Source organism: Adiantum capillus-veneris, chromosome 20, assembly GCF_014529385.1.
Source record: "Adiantum capillus-veneris isolate H3 chromosome 20, ASM1452938v2, whole genome shotgun sequence".
NCBI lineage: Eukaryota > Viridiplantae > Streptophyta > Polypodiopsida > Polypodiales > Pteridaceae > Adiantum > Adiantum capillus-veneris.
The window spans coordinates 2901883-2919601 of record NC_140950.1 but is presented as its reverse complement, the minus strand read 5'-3'; the positions used below and the strand labels follow the sequence as shown (position 1 = coordinate 2919601).

At 42.0% G+C, this 17719-nt stretch overlaps 1 protein-coding gene across 1 annotated transcript in view; it reads left to right on the top strand.

Moving 5' to 3' along the window:
• Positions 1-3715, top strand: part of LOC147432007 (uncharacterized) — a 51757-nt gene extending 48042 nt beyond the window's left edge. The window contains exon 3 of the mRNA XM_086491823.1: positions 1093-3715. Coding sequence (XP_086347949.1) covers positions 1093-3537 — 2445 coding nt within the window. The 3' untranslated portion in view covers positions 3538-3715. The remainder of the gene's footprint in view (positions 1-1092) is intronic.
• The last annotated feature ends 14004 nt before the right edge of the window (positions 3716-17719 follow it).

Genomic DNA, 17719 nt, shown 5'->3' with positions numbered 1-17719 from the left:
TGAAAACTATTGAATTTTTCACATTTCTTCCAACCTTTTTTCTTTGTGCTAGGTACGTTGTTGTTGGTTATCGAAAATTTCTGGACATTGGTGTAGTAAATCTGCTTTTGTTGTACAACCTTGCTGTCTTAGTTCATTACTTGGTGGAAAAGGTACTTTTGAAAATTTTGAAAAAAGGTTGATTTTTGTAATCAAGTTTATCTTCAATAGTTTTGATTGCGTTGAAAATTATTTGCATGACACACAAGAGCTTAAGAGCCCAAGTATCATTTGGCTTACTGACGTACACACATGTAATACAATTATCTTTGTCATATTGCTACATTTGCCCTTACCTTGAAATTGCTAGCCTTTAACATGCCTGAGTGAGCTATAATCAGAAACTAACTCAATGCAAACCTATAGCTCAGCATGAAGCGTGGATGTAAGGAGGGTTGTCATACCTTTTGTCCAAGCTAGGCATGATAAAGTCGATAGTCTTGCACTTCTTGGTTAGTTAAGGAGTGGAGTTAAGGTTGCAAGTTGTGGAGGTTGTTGATTGTGCTTAAATTTCTTTTTTGTTGCCAGGTTCTTATGTTAAAGAATCTCTTCTAGTTTGTAGACTACTTAAGGAATCAAGAGATTGCAGTCTTGTCTGTTGTCTGTGAATCACGTCCTTGCGTTGTTTCATGTCCTGGTTTTTTTCTTTAAAAAATGTAGAAATTTTTTGTGTGTTGCTTGATTGCCTGTTTTGTGCAAGTGTTTTAGCTTTTCTCATATTCTTTAGATGAGATGTTTCTGACCTTTCTCAATAAAAGCTTTTATCTTTCAGATCCTCAAGAAAAATGGCATTCTTTTTTGTGTGAAAAAATGTGTATTCCAACGCTTCATGTAGCATTGGCTGTGCTGCTACCTTGTGCATACTGTGTACTGTGAGAGCTGTATGTAACATGACCATGCAGCTGGCTTTTGAGTTTGACTGTACTGTGAAAGGCCTAATTTCTGTTGTTTTGTTCACTCGTGTGTTTAGAAATGTGCAGAATGATGTCTACTGTGAATGTTGTTTTCAGATTCGATTTATGAGAGCAATTTTCATGGCGTGGTTTGCTGCAGGTCGGTGCAAAAGTGAAAGGTGTTGCAAATGCTTGTGGGCCTGAATTTATTTGTGCCCATAAATCGGTTTGTAGGCACATCGTGATGATAACTTCCAACCGGTCAAACAAAAGCATCACATGTACGCCTGACATATTTCCAGAGGTGAAGGCATTCTTGGCGTTGTTTTCTCCAGTGGATTTGGGTGAGGTTAAGAACAAAGGCTATGAGTTCAACATGGTCGGTCCCTGTGCTTGCTGTAGCATTGGAACTGAGGGCTGCACTCACTCTTGGATAGCTTGCAAGCTTAGTGATTCAAGTGTCTCAACTGTCTCACAAGCTTTCGAGGATAATGACTCTGAGTGTGATAGGGGCGGCTTCAAGCATCATGATAAGGAGAAGGATACAGGTACTTCGTTTATCTTGCAGGGCAGCTCCTTCATGATGTTACAAGAGGTAATTTGTGGGACTCTTAATCAAATACAGTCAGGTAATGTCGATTTCTGTGGTTTGGAGGATACTCGATTTTGTGAAGGACCAGTGAAACCCTTGGATTTGGCGGAGGTTGATCCCCTTGATAGAGCAGCGGCAAGAGGATGGTGTGAGTCGCACAGCTTTCCTTTAAAAGATTTTAGTTCTCTACAGGTCTGTCATGCGTCATTATCCTTCTCCAGATATCAGAAGCTTGTCCTCAAGATCTTCCTTGTGATAGTTTTTTCAGTTTTGGTCGTATTGGTGAAATTGCTGAGGCAAGAAAAGTTTCTCACGACAGATGTTAGACTTAGACATTCCTGTAGTGACACCTTTTTCCTCCATTCAGTCTGCCTAAAAGCCAGTTACGCTGAGGGTGCTGAAAGGCAGAGCGCCTTCAAGCATGCTCCAACAAGGTTTGATGAATTAAACAGTTTGAAATGTCGAGATGATCCATGCCATGAAAACAGGTTTTTGAATGTGCTGGTAGGAATGGTTAGAAGTGCTGGCTTCATTCTACGGTGGGTCTTTGACTCACAAGCCACAATTGTTAATGTGAGGGTACAGATTGCAGAGAGTCCGTGTGTAGATCAAGCTTCAAGTTATCCCAGAGACAGTTGCCTGGCGAATGATGAAGACTGTAGCATGGGACCTAAATTTGTTGAGAAGGCAGCGAGTTTCCAAACTTCCTCTGTCCAAGCAACAGAACCCATAAGCTGTGCTAACAACTCAAGATCCAAGTTCTCCGATGCCGGCACAACATCACCAATAGGTCTTTCAACTTCACACTACACTGCTGATTGTTTCTCGCAGAGACCATCTTCAACTAATCCAATTGAGGATTTAGAGCAAAGTTTCCAGCTTAAGGAGAAGAAAGACAAAGGGAAACGAAGAAAGAAGAAAAACAACATCACTGATTTGAGGCAAGGATCAGAGAGGATGGGCCAGAGTGCTAGCTCTTCTCCTCCTTCGTCACCAGCTTCTCCTGCCACGCCCCTTGCGTATGGCTCCAGAAGCCCGTTCTCACGCTCTGAATCTCCTTCAAGGTCCGTTAAAGGTGTAAGCAACTCTGGTGGGCCTCGAAGTAATGCATTTCGCGACTCCTCTTCCAGAAGGGGCTCATCTATTCAGTTTTCTTGTGAGATGTTGTCACAAGTTGACTTGTGTGGAGACCAATCTCGTCATACTGCAACAAGGAGAGGAACGTCACAACATTTACTTAAGTTTGGCTCAAAGGCAACTACACACGTATCAGTGAAGAAAGACTTACCTGGAAAGGGATCTGTTAGAAAAGAGAGCCCAAAGGATACGTGCACAGGTGAAAACTGGGCTGCTGTGGCGCGAAGAGCCATAGCTACCACGAATGACCCAGACGAGCGGCAGGGTTCAGCCAGCTCATCAAGGAGTTCCATTCAGGGGGTTGCTCAAGCTAGACCTGTTCTACTCCCATCAGCCACTTTCCCACAGAGAGGAAGAAGCATGCAGTGGAGCCCTCGGATGCTTGAAAAAACAAACTTTTGTCAGAGTGAACGAGTGACAAGCCCCTCTTTAGTTTCAACGTCGCTTGTTGCTCCACATGCCCGGGCGCCGGGAAGTAAACCTTCAATGGCTTGCAATGAGAGTCCATTGGGGAACAACTCCAGAACAACCTTACACGCAAATAGGACTGGTATCAACGTCGGCCTGGAGCAGGGCTCCAGGAATGATGAGTATTTATACGATATTTGGGGTGATCACTTTGCAGAGTTTAGTCGCAATGCTCAATTAAATACATTGTCGGCATATGCCAATGATACGGAGGGAGGGGCCTTGCCAGGGTCTCCAAGGGCAGAAAATCTGTCTGTGGCATCGACTCGAGCTTTGAGCTATGCTGATGCTGCATTGAGTCCTATCTCCAGACCATCATTTGAAGGGTTTTCAATTTTCTCACGTGACGCATTTTACTCCCCCTGTCAGCAAAAAGATGCCACTGGCTCATTTGCAGCTGGGAGCTAACTTTTCTGCTCTGTTTTAATTGTAAGGAAGCTAACAGTTGCTGAGGGCCTTCACAAAGTGGGCTACATGCCTATTGGGTAAATTGTGTTGTGTGCATGCTCTCTTGTGCTTCAAAGAGGCCATTGTACTCGTCATTCAAAAAGAGTATGAGTAACGAAGCTTGGCCAATTTTAAGTGCTGTCAGGTTCCTTCAGTTTGTTGAAGCTCGTTGTTTGCCCTGTTCTGAGGTGTGGAGTTGCTCTCTCTCTCTCTCTCTCTCTGAGGAAGACGAGAGAGAGAGAGAGAGAGAGAGAGAGAGAGAGAGAGAGAGAGAGCTTGCTGTTTTAGGGTTTGGTTATTTTCAATTTTGAATTCGCATTCTCTATTGTTTTAGGGTTTTGGAACTGTTCAGGTTCTTCAAAGTTTAGACCTAAGGTTTATAGATGCCTCTTTAGGGTTCGTAGGTGTGGATAAAGAGTTTGCAGTGCTATTTTGGTTCATGCAGGTGCTTGAAATAGAGTGAGTCAAATTTGGGTGCAAATTTCGTCCCCCATACGGTTTACATGTCACACACCGGAGTGAATGTTGAAGTAGCTGACTAAGGAGACATGCAAATCGTGTCATAAACTGTAGAAGCAACACACTAAAGATACATCTATGGTTGCTACATTTCTCTTGCCTCAAGGTTATGCATTGACTTGAGTTAATTGATGTTAGATGCTACTAACACCATCACCATAACTAAGGGAGGAGGAAAGGAGCTTGGGTTGACTACCCAACCATAGAGGGCTACAATGTGCACCATCCACCACACATACTATGTACAATGCGAATAGCACCTCAAGGCCTAGCTCTATAGTAATTGCCTACCTCTCTAAACTAACCCGATCGCCAACTCTGTGCACCTTCACTAGCAAACCCAAGGCAGTTGGGATCCACTCTTGGGTGGCTTACTCTTGGTCTACCACCACTACTAGCAATCCTTGCGAACGTTTACAACAATGTTCTTATGTAGTGGTGTCTTTTCTATGTTCCACACAAATTAAAATGTTTGATATACCTCATGCCTAATATGGTCATCTCCATATCTTAGGCTTATGTGGATTATGGGTGGCTCAACAAATTGTACTAAGACCTTCAAAAACTATTCCACAATGAAGTAAGGAAAGATCGGATAAATTGAGAGCACTTCAGCGTGTTAAATTTGGAAGTCACCCCATCTTCTATGGACTATTTGCCTTTGAGTAGCTAAGAAATATTGTATGTTGCCCGAGTTAACTGAGCAAAAACTTCCTACTTGCCTCTAGAGGTGACAATCTCTACTTGACTATAACTATAGACTATCCTAGTGCATGTTTTCATGGCTATACCTTCAGAGGTTGCTCATTAAATTAAAGATATGAGCATGACATGCCAAAGACTTGAATCAATTTTAAGGAAGTGTGCATTCATGACATGTAGGACTTCATCTATTGCCACAATAGAGGAGAGGGAGCATCAACTACAAATGGTATGCATAATCATCTTCAACGAATGATCTCCAAAATTTAATAGTGCTAGTAACATGAAAATTTTGGAACTTTTTGCCCTCCCTTAAAAGGTTGACACCATCCAGGAAAACAATTTTCTCCATTTTGAGAAAATATCTATGAATGTTTGATACCTAGAAGGTGGTTAAGTAGATTCATTCTATGCTATGGAGTAGTTATACACCCTAGGATATTTCTCCAAATAGTACCTTTGTACTTTATATGAAGACTTTGTATCCATTGACATATTATTGCAAGTTGGCATGCCACCGAAGCTATCGAGTTCAACTTATTTACAACACAATAATCACAACCATTGGCCCCTCCATTATGCATTCCAAAACATTTTTGGTATGTTTAAATGGGTGTACGTAGATGAAGTCAACGTCCAAACTAGTAAAAATGTATTGTGTAGTCTCAACCAACCTTACGACCATTTTGACGGGTGTCCTAGAAGTCAACGTCTAAACTAGCGTAAAGGTCTTATGTGGTTTCATTTGACCTTACCGCACTATAATTGTGAGTATTTAATTATCATAGACGTTGGTTTGGTACCGTTAACTTAGTTTAGCGTAACAATACTCCATGTTCTTCTTCCAAATAATACCTCTATACTAGTGTCCATCAGTCGATTTCCCCAATTTGGAATGGCACATAAGCTATCAATGCACAATATGTGAAAATATGTGGGAAGAGAGGGAGAGGAGAAACACAACTTAATTATGACATAGACAATGATATACTGTAATATAGAGCTACATTAATTGGAGAACTACCATGAAATTCAATTCAAAATACTTAAAGTACTCAAAACAAGAAATTTAATGTACTTTTTATTGTCTGCAAAAGGTACTTCCAAGTACCTTGACAGGTATTGTGAAAATACCTATGACACAATATAGGTACTTTCTAAGAGATTGAATGGTTCATCCTGAAACCCAAGTTAGAGGCTACAATCCCTAGTATAATGAGTGTGTTTTCTAGTTAACAATACTCAATACAAGATGATCTAATGCCTCACAATGTCTTTTAGCTGTGTGTGTGTGTGTGTGTTCTCTGCTTCCGATGCTAAAGTGCAAATGTGTTTTCCAGTAAGATTACTTCACAACCTTGAACAAAGCACTACATAATGTGTAATGGCATCCTTTCTCTAGTCCAAATTGATCTTGGGACTAAGAATGGATACTAGCCTCTAGGCACTAGGGTACACTTAGGTACAAAGTGTGTACAAAGGGCCATTGCAACGTCCTCTATTGCACTCTTATATAGGTAATGTATACAATTCCTCCAAGTGAATTTCTAGGATCCCTTCCATAGGTAGATCCTCCATGTTGTGCGGAACAACTTTGCTTCACAGTTCGTGATGAGTTCTTGGCTGTATCTTGATAGGTAGCTCCCAAGTTGATGTGTTAGCTCTTGCATGCAGTCTAAAGTCACCTGATTGGCACTATTGTGAGCTCCATATCTCCACCTATGAATCAAGTCTTCAAAAGACCTTTGGTATGGCTCTTCTCACAATGAAGGGACCATTTTCTCTTTGTAAAGGTCCACAAGATGATGACTATACCGAGAGATATTAGCTTCTCAATTCAGGATGTTAGCCTACATGAAATTGCTCTCACCTTTTAGATACTTTTAGGTACAGTCTTCTAAGCGGTTATTGTAGATTCTCCAACGTGTGTAGTTGATGATGTAGAGGTTCACGACTATCCAAAATGATATCAAAGGACCACGCTAACAAACCATGCCATCATACTACAATGCCAACATGATTGACGTTTTGTTTCTACCTATTGAAGAAAATGTGTTTTGGACTTGAAACACAATAAGCTCAAGACTATGAAATAATAAGAATTTTAGAAAGTTTCGATAAACATCCATATCATAGAGGTCAAGGTCCAACTATAGTCTATAGGTCTTGTGTACTCCTATAGGATGTGGGCCCAAAAGATACTAGGTAGGTGAGCTAGTAAGGAGGCATGCATGAATGACCAAGTGTGTAAGGCCCATTAGTAAGCACTCCTTGTTCCAGTAAAAGTGCAAAATCCTAAAAGGTGATTGGTAGAGAGCCTAGCTTTTGTGACCGTCTTTTGGAACAAAACTGACTCTTTAGAATACTAACTTGCACAAATTTTTAAAAAACATCAATATTGGGCTTGAAAAAAGCGCCTCAAAAAGACAAATCCAAATATATCTTCAGATGTCAAATTCACATTGAATAGCAAAATCTCCCCCGAAATCACTTCTGTTTTGTAAGGTGGACTTATAATGGTACAATTACCCTACCACTATACTTTTGAATTTGTAAAGTCTTTGTTCTTCATTTATGAAAAGTCACAATACCTTCCTACTATAGGCTTATCATTGGGCATGCTTTAACATGGGGAGATATGCTCCACGGGGTTAATATGCTTAGCATGGGGAAGGGTGATGACGGCTTTGTAATGCATGTTGACTTCTATCCAAGCACGACTTTGATGAGTTTGTCGAAATCCTATGCCGAATTGGTTGTGCTATATTTTATGTGTAGATGATGATGCCGCAAGGATTATGGGTTTGGGCAGCTATCGCGGTCGGTGAAATGTACGAGATTCAATACTTCACTACTATTGATAAGGGCTTCTATGTTGTGACATGCACTTCTGAGAAAGGTGTTCATGATATGCTGATACGTGGAGTGGTGTGGGGAGCTTCATTATTTGCTTATGCTATGCCATGGACCTTGGAGTTTTGCCATGAGGATGAGATTATATGGTTATGCCATGTTTGGGTGACCTTCAAGAGCCTATCGCTGTGGCTTCATAATCATGTTCCATCCATTGCCCTCGATGCTAGGCCGTGTGCGCTTCCTTATACAAACTGCGCAACGTTTAGTTTGGCGGACGGTAGGGAACCTACATGGATCTCCTTTTGGGAGATCCACATTGCACCAACTTCACAAGTTTGTAGATTATGATATGGACGCCAGGAGACAAGCAACCCTCAATGGCCACCGGTAAAATAAGCTGCAAAACACATCTAACAATGGTGTAAAAGTCCACACACGGATATGCTACACAATTCTCACTATGATCTATTCCACTTCAAGCATAGCTAACACATATTATGACAGTCATGTGACTTTAAACCAGTAATCTTCCCTTCTTTAGTGAAACATCTTCGGAGCAAGTGCATTACGCCAATGGGCATCCGCACGGATTGAATGATCTCTTTTACTTTGGGTTCTTGGCCTCCTGTTAGAATCCATGGTGCTTTATAGAGTTTTATCGATCTATCGGGTGCTGTCTGCGGCCAGTATTGCTCCATACGATTCGAGAAACACTTTCCTACTACCATGCTAACCATTCAAGTGCATCTTCTTGTTCACATAGTTGATGAGGTGGAAATAGCAAGCACAATTCATTCCAGATGGATGTTCTTTTTATAATGTTTCATGAAAACGCTCAAGGGATATGTGCATCAGAAGGCACGTTCGGAGGGTAGCATAGCAAAGGATTGGCTGGTATCAAAGTCCCTAGTTTACATTAGAGAGTGGCTAGATGGATTTGATCGTGCCCAAGATACCTTTGGCGAACCATAGATGATGAGCACATATATGGGATTGTCATGTGCAATCTCGGTGTTGAAAAGAAAATGACGGAAGATCTAGAGGTGGTGCCAGACGAGCTTGGCGCTAGTACTCTCTATGGGATGCATGCGAAGGACCTACAAAATGAAACGGAGGACATCTGCCTAAACGGAGAGCTCTATATAGACATAGTGAGTTATGCTGAGTTATGCAAGGATGAGAGAGAGAGAGACCTCGTAAAGCCATAGACATTGTATCTGAGCAATTTTGCTACTTTTCATAATATATATTGTATTCATGTGGAGTTTTGTCTATTGTTGTCTCTATGCTAAACTTGTGAAATTTAAATTGTGATCAATCAAATTATAACTTGTTCAGATTTTCTTCTCCAGTCACCATTAAGATTTAATGTCCGTGTATTTAATGCAAGTATGCATGATGATCAGTTTCTTTCTTCCTTGGATCCCAAGCAGAGGAGGTGGTACGAGGACGGCCATCGCTCTAGAGCACCATCGCATCGTTCCACTCCTTCAGCATCTCCATCTGCTTCGGAGCGATCAATACGTTCCAAGAGTTCGGTGTCAATTAGATGATCTACACACTCTTCTAGGAACGACGCTCTAGTGGTGGCGGTGGCGGTTGCTGTGGAGGAGCTTCCACTGATGCTTCCTCACCGCCCCGTAATCATCGAGTTTCCTTTTCCTTCTTTACCGGCTCCCACACTAGCCACGAGACTGCCCTCTACTCCAGGTTTTACGTGACTATCGGCCGTTCCTGGCTACACGCCACTCGCTGCTCCTTCGGGAGTCACCCCACTTGACACTCCTCGCTTCGGGGCCCAGACTCCAGTGGAGACACTTGTCGTCCATAGCTCCATCGAGACGCCACTCGAGACCCTTGCTGAGACACCCAGGTTCACGCGTCACAGGCGAGAGGGCTTGTCATACTCAATCGACATTAGCGGCAACATCATGTTGGATGATGACGCCAAAGGTGACCTCGCGCATACGCGGCCTTTATTCTCAGGTGTTTCGACACTACATACTAAACACATGGAGTGAAGTGCCAAATGAATTAAAAGACAGAGTCGTCAGCATGCTGCATGACGAGTTTCCCATGTCAAATCGAGATGAGCGCTTCAATGAAGACCTGATGAAGGCGCGGATGTGCAAATACTACAAGCACAAGCGTTCTGAAGTGCAAAAAGCAATAAAGCATGGGTGGAACATGCCAGATTGGCTAGCCAAAGAAGATTGGAAGAATGCAAAGCGAGCAGCACGCGAGAATCTTGACAAGTAGAAGCAACAAAAGGAGGCAACCAGAGTGTGAGTAGAGGCAGGAGCTCCCACCACTTGGGGAGCGGTGGATGGGCATAATTTGAGGCCGACTTTGTATGTGTTTTTGTATTGCCCTTTAGGTTTGGTAGTTATGGATATTTTGTACTTTGACCCCACACCGTATGAGTGCGAATATGCAGACAGAAAGGGCTTAAATGCCCTTATGGACATTCGGCTTGGTTAGTATTTAAGTTTACTCTCTTACATTTATTATATTCTAATAATAAACGAAAAAATAGATTGTTTTGTAATTATATATTTATGGTTATAGAAAGTCTTATTGTTTTTTTCTATAGAATTCGACAGATACGCCGCTTGGACACGATGCAACGTTGGATTAGTCGACGTCAACCTAGCCGTAGCCGGATAGCACTAGTTTTCTTTTCTCATAGCATGTATAATGAGATGACGTGTGTACGTCATTTTTGTAACTATTGGTCAACGATGTATTTTCTCAATAATGACAATTGTCATATCTAATATCTAACCAACCCAAATGATTTTCTCATATTAAACTGATCATTTAATGTGGGATAATAAATGCGAACAAGGGTTAGAATATAGACATGTGCTTACGGATCTATCTCAAAACGAGGCCAATGGTAAAGGGATCCAAATGAGAGATGGTCAATCAAAGAGCAATGCTACCTAATGGAGCTTAAATACCGTAGGGTTAGCTTCATTAAGGACCTCCAAAAGTTAGTGTTCAAAAGTCCTTTGACCTTAAGCAAGCTAGGACTGACCTTGAGGTGAGAATCCTACCCAAGCATGCGGTGCTGCTGGCTTGCTAAGTTTTAGTGGAAACTTTACCTAAAAACTGGAGGTGTTTCTCACATGCTTAAATGATTAAAGTTCTTGAAGTATTCAATTCAAAGATAGCTCTCAAGAGACATGAACGTGCCATGGTTGATTGAATAAGTCCTTGAAGTATTCCATTCAACCAAATGGCTTAATAAGCATAAAAGACACATGTTCAAATAATCCTCCACATGTGGCCCTCAAATTGTGTTTGAATGCTATTGGATAGGTTTGAAAGGGGGCCAATGAGAATTTAGATACATAAAAATAGATAATTAAGTTCTTTCTCTCAAAGAGGAAAAAGAGGACACATGTCCAAAGGAAATAATAAAATAATACGAGAGAGAGAGAGAGAGAGAGAGAGAGAGAGAGAGAGAGAGAGAGAGAGAGGTGTGGACCAAGCATGAGAGAGGGGGTATACTCTCCCACACACACATACACATTCTCTCATTGTGTGGAGTGCAAAATGCAAGAGCTCCATCTCCTTCTCCAAGTTTGTTGAGAAGTGGAGAGCCTACACCAACACTCTTGGCTATGGAATGCAAATCCAACCAAGAGCCATGCTTAAATGCTTAAGCTTGCCATCTTCTTCATTTTGATTACTATGCTATTATCCTATGCTAAGCAAGAAGAGTGATGATAAGTGAGGGACTATTTCTTTCTCCTATAGAATGTTTCTTCCTCTTTCCTACCCTCATTCCCTGCTAGCTCTATCCACCTTCGAAGGTGTTTGAGACCTTGGGACTGAGGCTTGGGATAGTTAATGCTTTTTAAAAAGTTTATGTTTAGCTCATGATGCATGAAGATTTCCATCTTCATAGCATCACCAAGGTCACAAGGAACACAAAGATTGTATTGTAACAAAGTCTCTCATGATGGGAGAATCTATAATACAAACACCTTCTTTTGGAGGGGGGACCGGCTCCAAGTAAATCCGGTCCTCATCTATTGTCATATTCTCTAATACTGTCTCTCTTTCAAAACTATTGTTCATGCCAAGTTAATTACATACTATGTTTATGTTGCTACCATCAATTAAGTTCACCCTCTATATTCTCAAAGTAATCTCACAAAAGTGCTCACTCTAATTCTCTTAATTTCGCTATTCTCAAAGTTCATAGACCATTTCCATTACTTTGGTATTAGAGCATTTTATTTCTCTTTTCTTGCTTAAGAAGAGAGGTCCTCAAGTAGCCTATTAATGGTTGATTTTGTTGATTATATTAGGGTAAGTGGGACTGGGATCTATTATCGGTTTTTTTGAGCCCACTATGTGGGATCTGGTGCACACCTCGGGAGCTTTGGTCTTAATAATGGAGTCTTCTTAGACTTGCCTACGGCTTTACCACTATTGAGCCATAAGAAGTCCAAAAGAAGCTATCCCTCCGTAACTTCGCTAGGTTAGACCCACTCCACTACTCTCTATAATTAACCAATTCGAGCCGTGGATGTAGATACTTAAGTGCCTATTTTCAAAGGCTAAGAGGAGTAGCAACTAAGGTTTTGAATTGTCAAAGCATATACTAAGTAAACACATAAGTTTAATTAACATGGCTGACAATAACCAAGAGAGTAGAATGAACATTGACAACTTTGATTTTTCACATGAAAGTGCTAATGGTGATGTCCCCATGTTTGTTAATTATCTTGTTACTAGGTTGCAACAAGCTATAGTCAACCTCGCTTTGGAAGCCGAAGTTACTCAACAACTTCGTGCTTATGGGATTTCCTTTTCTCTCCAAGAGGAGAGAGAGCTTAGGAGGCCTTTTGATGAAACCCCCAAAAGAAGACTCTCTCCCATACGAGAGTCTTCTCTCTCCCATACGAGAGGAGGAATCCAAAGATCAAGAAAGTAATGAATCCCTAAGTTCCTCCGAAGATGTGGCTCCACGAAGAAGGCGGACTAAACGATTGCCAACTCCTCGCAAGAGGAAACGGTTAACCCATAGTCCTTCTCCTTGTCACTTCAAAACATTAGGAAAAATATGAACCCTCTAGGGGCCCTTTGGGATTAAGGTTAATTAGAGGCCAGCTAATGAGAAGAGGGTGGTGGACACACTCTATGCCCTCAAAAATGTAGGGGGACAAAGTAGTCTTACACTTCTGAATGGGGTCTTACCTAGTGAAACAATGGGGGGGGGGGGGGGGGGGGAAGCATATGGAACCTCCAACTTCCCTACTTTTTGATCCGGTTGTGAAAAAATCCCAAAATTTTAAAAATTTTAAAATTTTCCAAAACTCAAATCTTATCTTCTTAAAACGCCCCTAAATCTATTTTATGGTCAAAAAAGCATTTTTTGACCTCAAAGTCAAAACATGCTCACAAAAACCCTAAAGTTCAAATTTTTTTAAAAACTTTTGAAAAATCTTTTTTTACTATCCAGAACCCCCCCAAAAGTAGTCCTTAGGCAAAAAGTGATTTTCTCTCTTTAGAACCCCCTTTCCAACCCCTCCTTGGTTACATCCATCACACTCATCCTCTACTCCAACACTCTCTCTCTACACCATTTCCATTGCTGCAGCAAGGAAGCTCCTCTCTTCTCCCCTACCACCTTCCATAGCCACACCAAGCAAGGGTTATCCACCTTCTCCTCCCATTGCCACACCAAGCAAGGGTTAACCACCTTCTCCTATCACTTTATCCCACCTACATTGTAGCAACAAGCAAGGTCCTGCTCCTCCTCCTAATTTTCTTTGCTCAACCATGGCCAACTCTACTTAGCAAAGGCAGCCAAAGGATGAGGTCACAGCACTTGCATGCCACAACACTAGAGGTATAGACGATGAGCGGGTGCCACAAGAGTTCACGAAAGGTGCTTGGGTATACATGCAATTATCTGCTATTGGCCCTCATCGTGTGAGGAATCATGCAAACTTGGATCATCATTGGAAAGGAAAGCTCCTTGGCTTCAAGAACCACAAAGACAAGGGGACCGTAGCCATTGTGCAACACGTTTTCTCAATGTCAAGCATGCAATTGCAACAACCACCTCGATCTCCAACACATTGTAAGTACATGTTTTGAGAATACAAAGCTAGGTGTGAAATCAGAGTGTAATGTTATTATGGACTCATACTTAAGATTTACCATGCATTTATAGTCATATTTCCATCCACGTTGGTGGAGGAGCAGCCACTACATAGTCTCTCCGACACATTCAATGCTATACATGCGGATATTGGAGCAACAATGTTCGCACATCTTTGCCCAACTAAACTGGTTCAAAGAAGGATTTTCTTCTATTCTCACTCCTATATTATGCCTACTTCTACACAAGAGTTTGGAACGCTTGAATCCATCAAAGTAACTTCCTTATTAAGTATGGAGTGGCTGGTGCCAGATTTGTGGTCGGTAGCATCTTTCAAGCAAAATATGATAATAGATGTCCAAAACTCTTTGAAATACTCTAAAGCTTCTACGTCTATGGGCTTGAGTTGGTGTTTGCCTCTTCATTGTTTTGTGAACATTTTTAAAGAGTTTGGATTTGTGGAGACTACCACAATGCTTGTATGTAAAGATGTGCATTATGAGGAATGAGGAAGGCTTTTAGAAGAGGACTGGGGTTTTGTGAAGGGCATGCACAATGGGGACCGGTACCGTTGTAAGGTTGGAGCTTCAGGTATTGGAATGTGCTATTTGAAATCCCGCACCTCCTTGTACATACGATTTCACTACGATCATTGGATGTGCAAGCTTGGAGTGTGGACTCCCTTATAGAGTGTAGACGGCGCTATTGCAAGCTTTGACATTGCAGTGAAGATGCCCAACGATGCTTTGGAGGCAGTCCAAGTGAACAAGCATTGGACTCTCAGTAATGTGCGAGAACATTTGGTTATTATGGGTTTTGAGGCCCTTAAACAAGCAAAATTTCGTTTAAAAGGTTACAAGGTGAGAATCCTTTCACCACATTTTCAATACATCATAGTTTGTCGATCATTGGATGCTTATTGTAATGAATGTCCGCAGATTGGGAAGAGAATGGAAGGCAAATTGAAGGTCGAGGAGAACCGGGGGATGGATGGAACTATGCTATCGCTCTTATAACTTTGTAACTCTTGCAATTTTGAAAACGATCCCCGATGTAATCAACATGATTTGCTTCAGCAAATCGTGTCTTTGAATATAATTTTTTGCATTGACATGAGAGATCATTTTTGGTGAAAGTGCCTTTTTTTTAATGTCTTTAAAAAAGGGACCATTATAAAAGGGGCGCCACATAACTCATTCACTATTTTCACTTTTGCAACTCTTGAGCTCCTCCACTCTCTATCTACACCCCATGCTAGACATGGACGCTTCCACAGCCTCTGCATCTGCACCCACATCCACCCCTTTGTCACGCTTCATTCTCTTCCTCGAGGACACCAAATACAAAGGGAAGTTGGACCTCCACACCTTTTTTACTCATCTCTTTGACCTTGATGCCACAATTGCCCTTCACATGGATGCATTTGCCGAGATTTTTGCGTTCATGGAGGAGCACATCATAAAATATTCCGTATCTATCTCCCCACATGCAGGGATTTGGGTGCCTTGCGATCTTTTGCGCTACATACACAGTGGTGATTGTCCATTCTCCAAGTGGTTGCGATGATTCCAAGAAATTGCCACTGACACAGGCCATTTCTTGGACGAGCAAGCCCCAGGGGTGTGAGCGCTCAAGAAGCGCAAGTTGGGGGTGGAGTACCTTTCTTGGCTAGCAACATTTATCTTCTTGGTGAGCGAGGAACCTGATTTGGAGGAGCTCCGCTTACCACACCTTCAGGTTGGGTCCTTTATCAAGGACACCAAGGAGCAGGAGGTTATCCCCATGAACCTTGCAGCGGAAGGAAAGACACTTCGGCTCGAGTACCCCAGGGGGCTCGAGTACCCTAGGGGGCTCGAGGAAGTGGTTGAGAAATCCATCATTGTGGCTGGCCCTAGTGACACTCCAGTGCCACTACCATTGACGGATGTGGCTATCCCACAGATAGAAATCAGTCGCTTCTCCTCAGTGGTAGTGGATGGGGAGGAGTATGTGTTTATGCATGATTTGGAGAAAGCATTTGGCTTGCGCATGGATGAATGCTTGAGCGTGCTATGCAACAGCACCAAATGTCCCTTAGACAATACGCCAGATGCCCTAGAAAGCAAGCTCTTGCCACTTGGGGACTCTGTTGCTGACACTATTGCAGTTGTATGTGCGGAGGTCTTGGCAGCAGAGTAGTTGCACGTGGCTGAGGAAGAATTCCAAGCCACACAAGCCAAGGTTGAGGCTGCTAGGATGCCTATACCATTATGCAACCTCCCATCCGTTGATCCAAATCTCGTAGCTGCGATGCATGGGAGCATTAACTTGGATGCAAAGGGCAATATGGAGGAGGACGACAAGGAGCAGGAGGTAAACTCTATCCTAATTTTCATGTTATTATTTTATCCTTCATTGTCTTTTTTCTCAACCTTCATTGGTTTATGAGAGGACGTCGTGGAGGTTGATGATTTTGCTGCAAGGATGGGTGGCAAGCGGAGGGGCTTTCGACCTCAGTCTTCCCTTGCGCATTACCTAGGACAACTCCCCCCTGGCGATGTGGCCATTATCCATAATGAATTTACTCTCCAAGCCAATTTTATGACTTGGTCGTTGAAAGCTTTGAGCAAGTTTTTGTGTTTGAGCACCGCTCAAACTGTGCATCTTGTGTTCCTAGTGCGTAGATCCCTTGTATGCACAACGTTTGGCACTAGCTTCTGTGGTAAAGTGCTTGCCCAGATAAGGATACATGCTTCCATTGGCTCAACTGACCCAAAGGCCATAGCGCAGTCCCTCTTGACTGGGGAGTTGCCTTACACGCAAGATAGGCGCCACGAAACGGTCAACAAAATTATGAACTCCTCAGATACATGATGTAAACTCACCTTTTTGGAAGTAATAAAAAATATTCCAAATTGTCTCTCTATCTTGTAAATTCTTCTAAATGTGATTTGTCAATCTTGAAAACTGTTGTAATTGGTGATATGTTTCAATAAGCTGTGTCTTTTTTGCTTGAAGTAACAACACAGCGGAAGTTGGATGCACATGATACCGGGGAAAGTATAAAACACATTTGAGTGAGAAGAAGTGGTTTCTCTAAAGTAATGATGCAAAACCAATTGCTTTCAGTTAATTTATGTTTTTTAAGTATCTTGGGGGGTAGAGAACCCTACCAAGTGCCAAAAAAAGGGTGGCCACAAGGGCGCGCAAATGGCCCATCCATCAGTTCTGGATGGCCCATTTGTGCGCCCTTGTGGCCACCCTTTTTCTGGCACCTGGTAGGCTTCTCTACCCCCTAGGATACTTAAAAACATAAAGTAACTGAAAGGAATTGGTTTTGCTCATTACTTTAGATGGAACCTTGTGGCCACCCTTTTTTTGGCATATGGAGCATATGTTTACATTCAAGACACTAGAAAAGGTGAAATCAACTCTAAATTTAAGTTTTCAAGCACACTATCACCTACTTTAGCTCTACCAGATACACCCCTGCACCAAAAGGCCCAATTACATTGGACATTCTCACATCCAAAACTGATGGATGGGCCATTTGCGTGTCATTGTGGCCACCATTTTTTTGGCACCTAGTAGGCTTCTCTACCCCCCCAAGATACTTAAAAAACATAAATTAACTGAAAGCAATTTATTACTTTAGAGAAACCACTTCTTTTCACTACCTAATACATCCCTGCACCAAAAGGCCCAATTACATTGGACATTTGAAAAACCTAATTTAATGTTTCATAGACACCTGGTTTCACAATATGTTAACTTTTTTGATATCCTATGGGTATACAGAACTTGAAATTGCAAAAAAAAGGGTGGCCACAAGGGCCACACATGGATAATAGACACAGTAGACACAACTGTTGATCATATTGTCATTGCAAAGTCATCTCATTACAAAGATAAGGGTGTGCAATACAAAAAGAGGGGTAACTTTGGCTAATGCTTGAAGTCTCG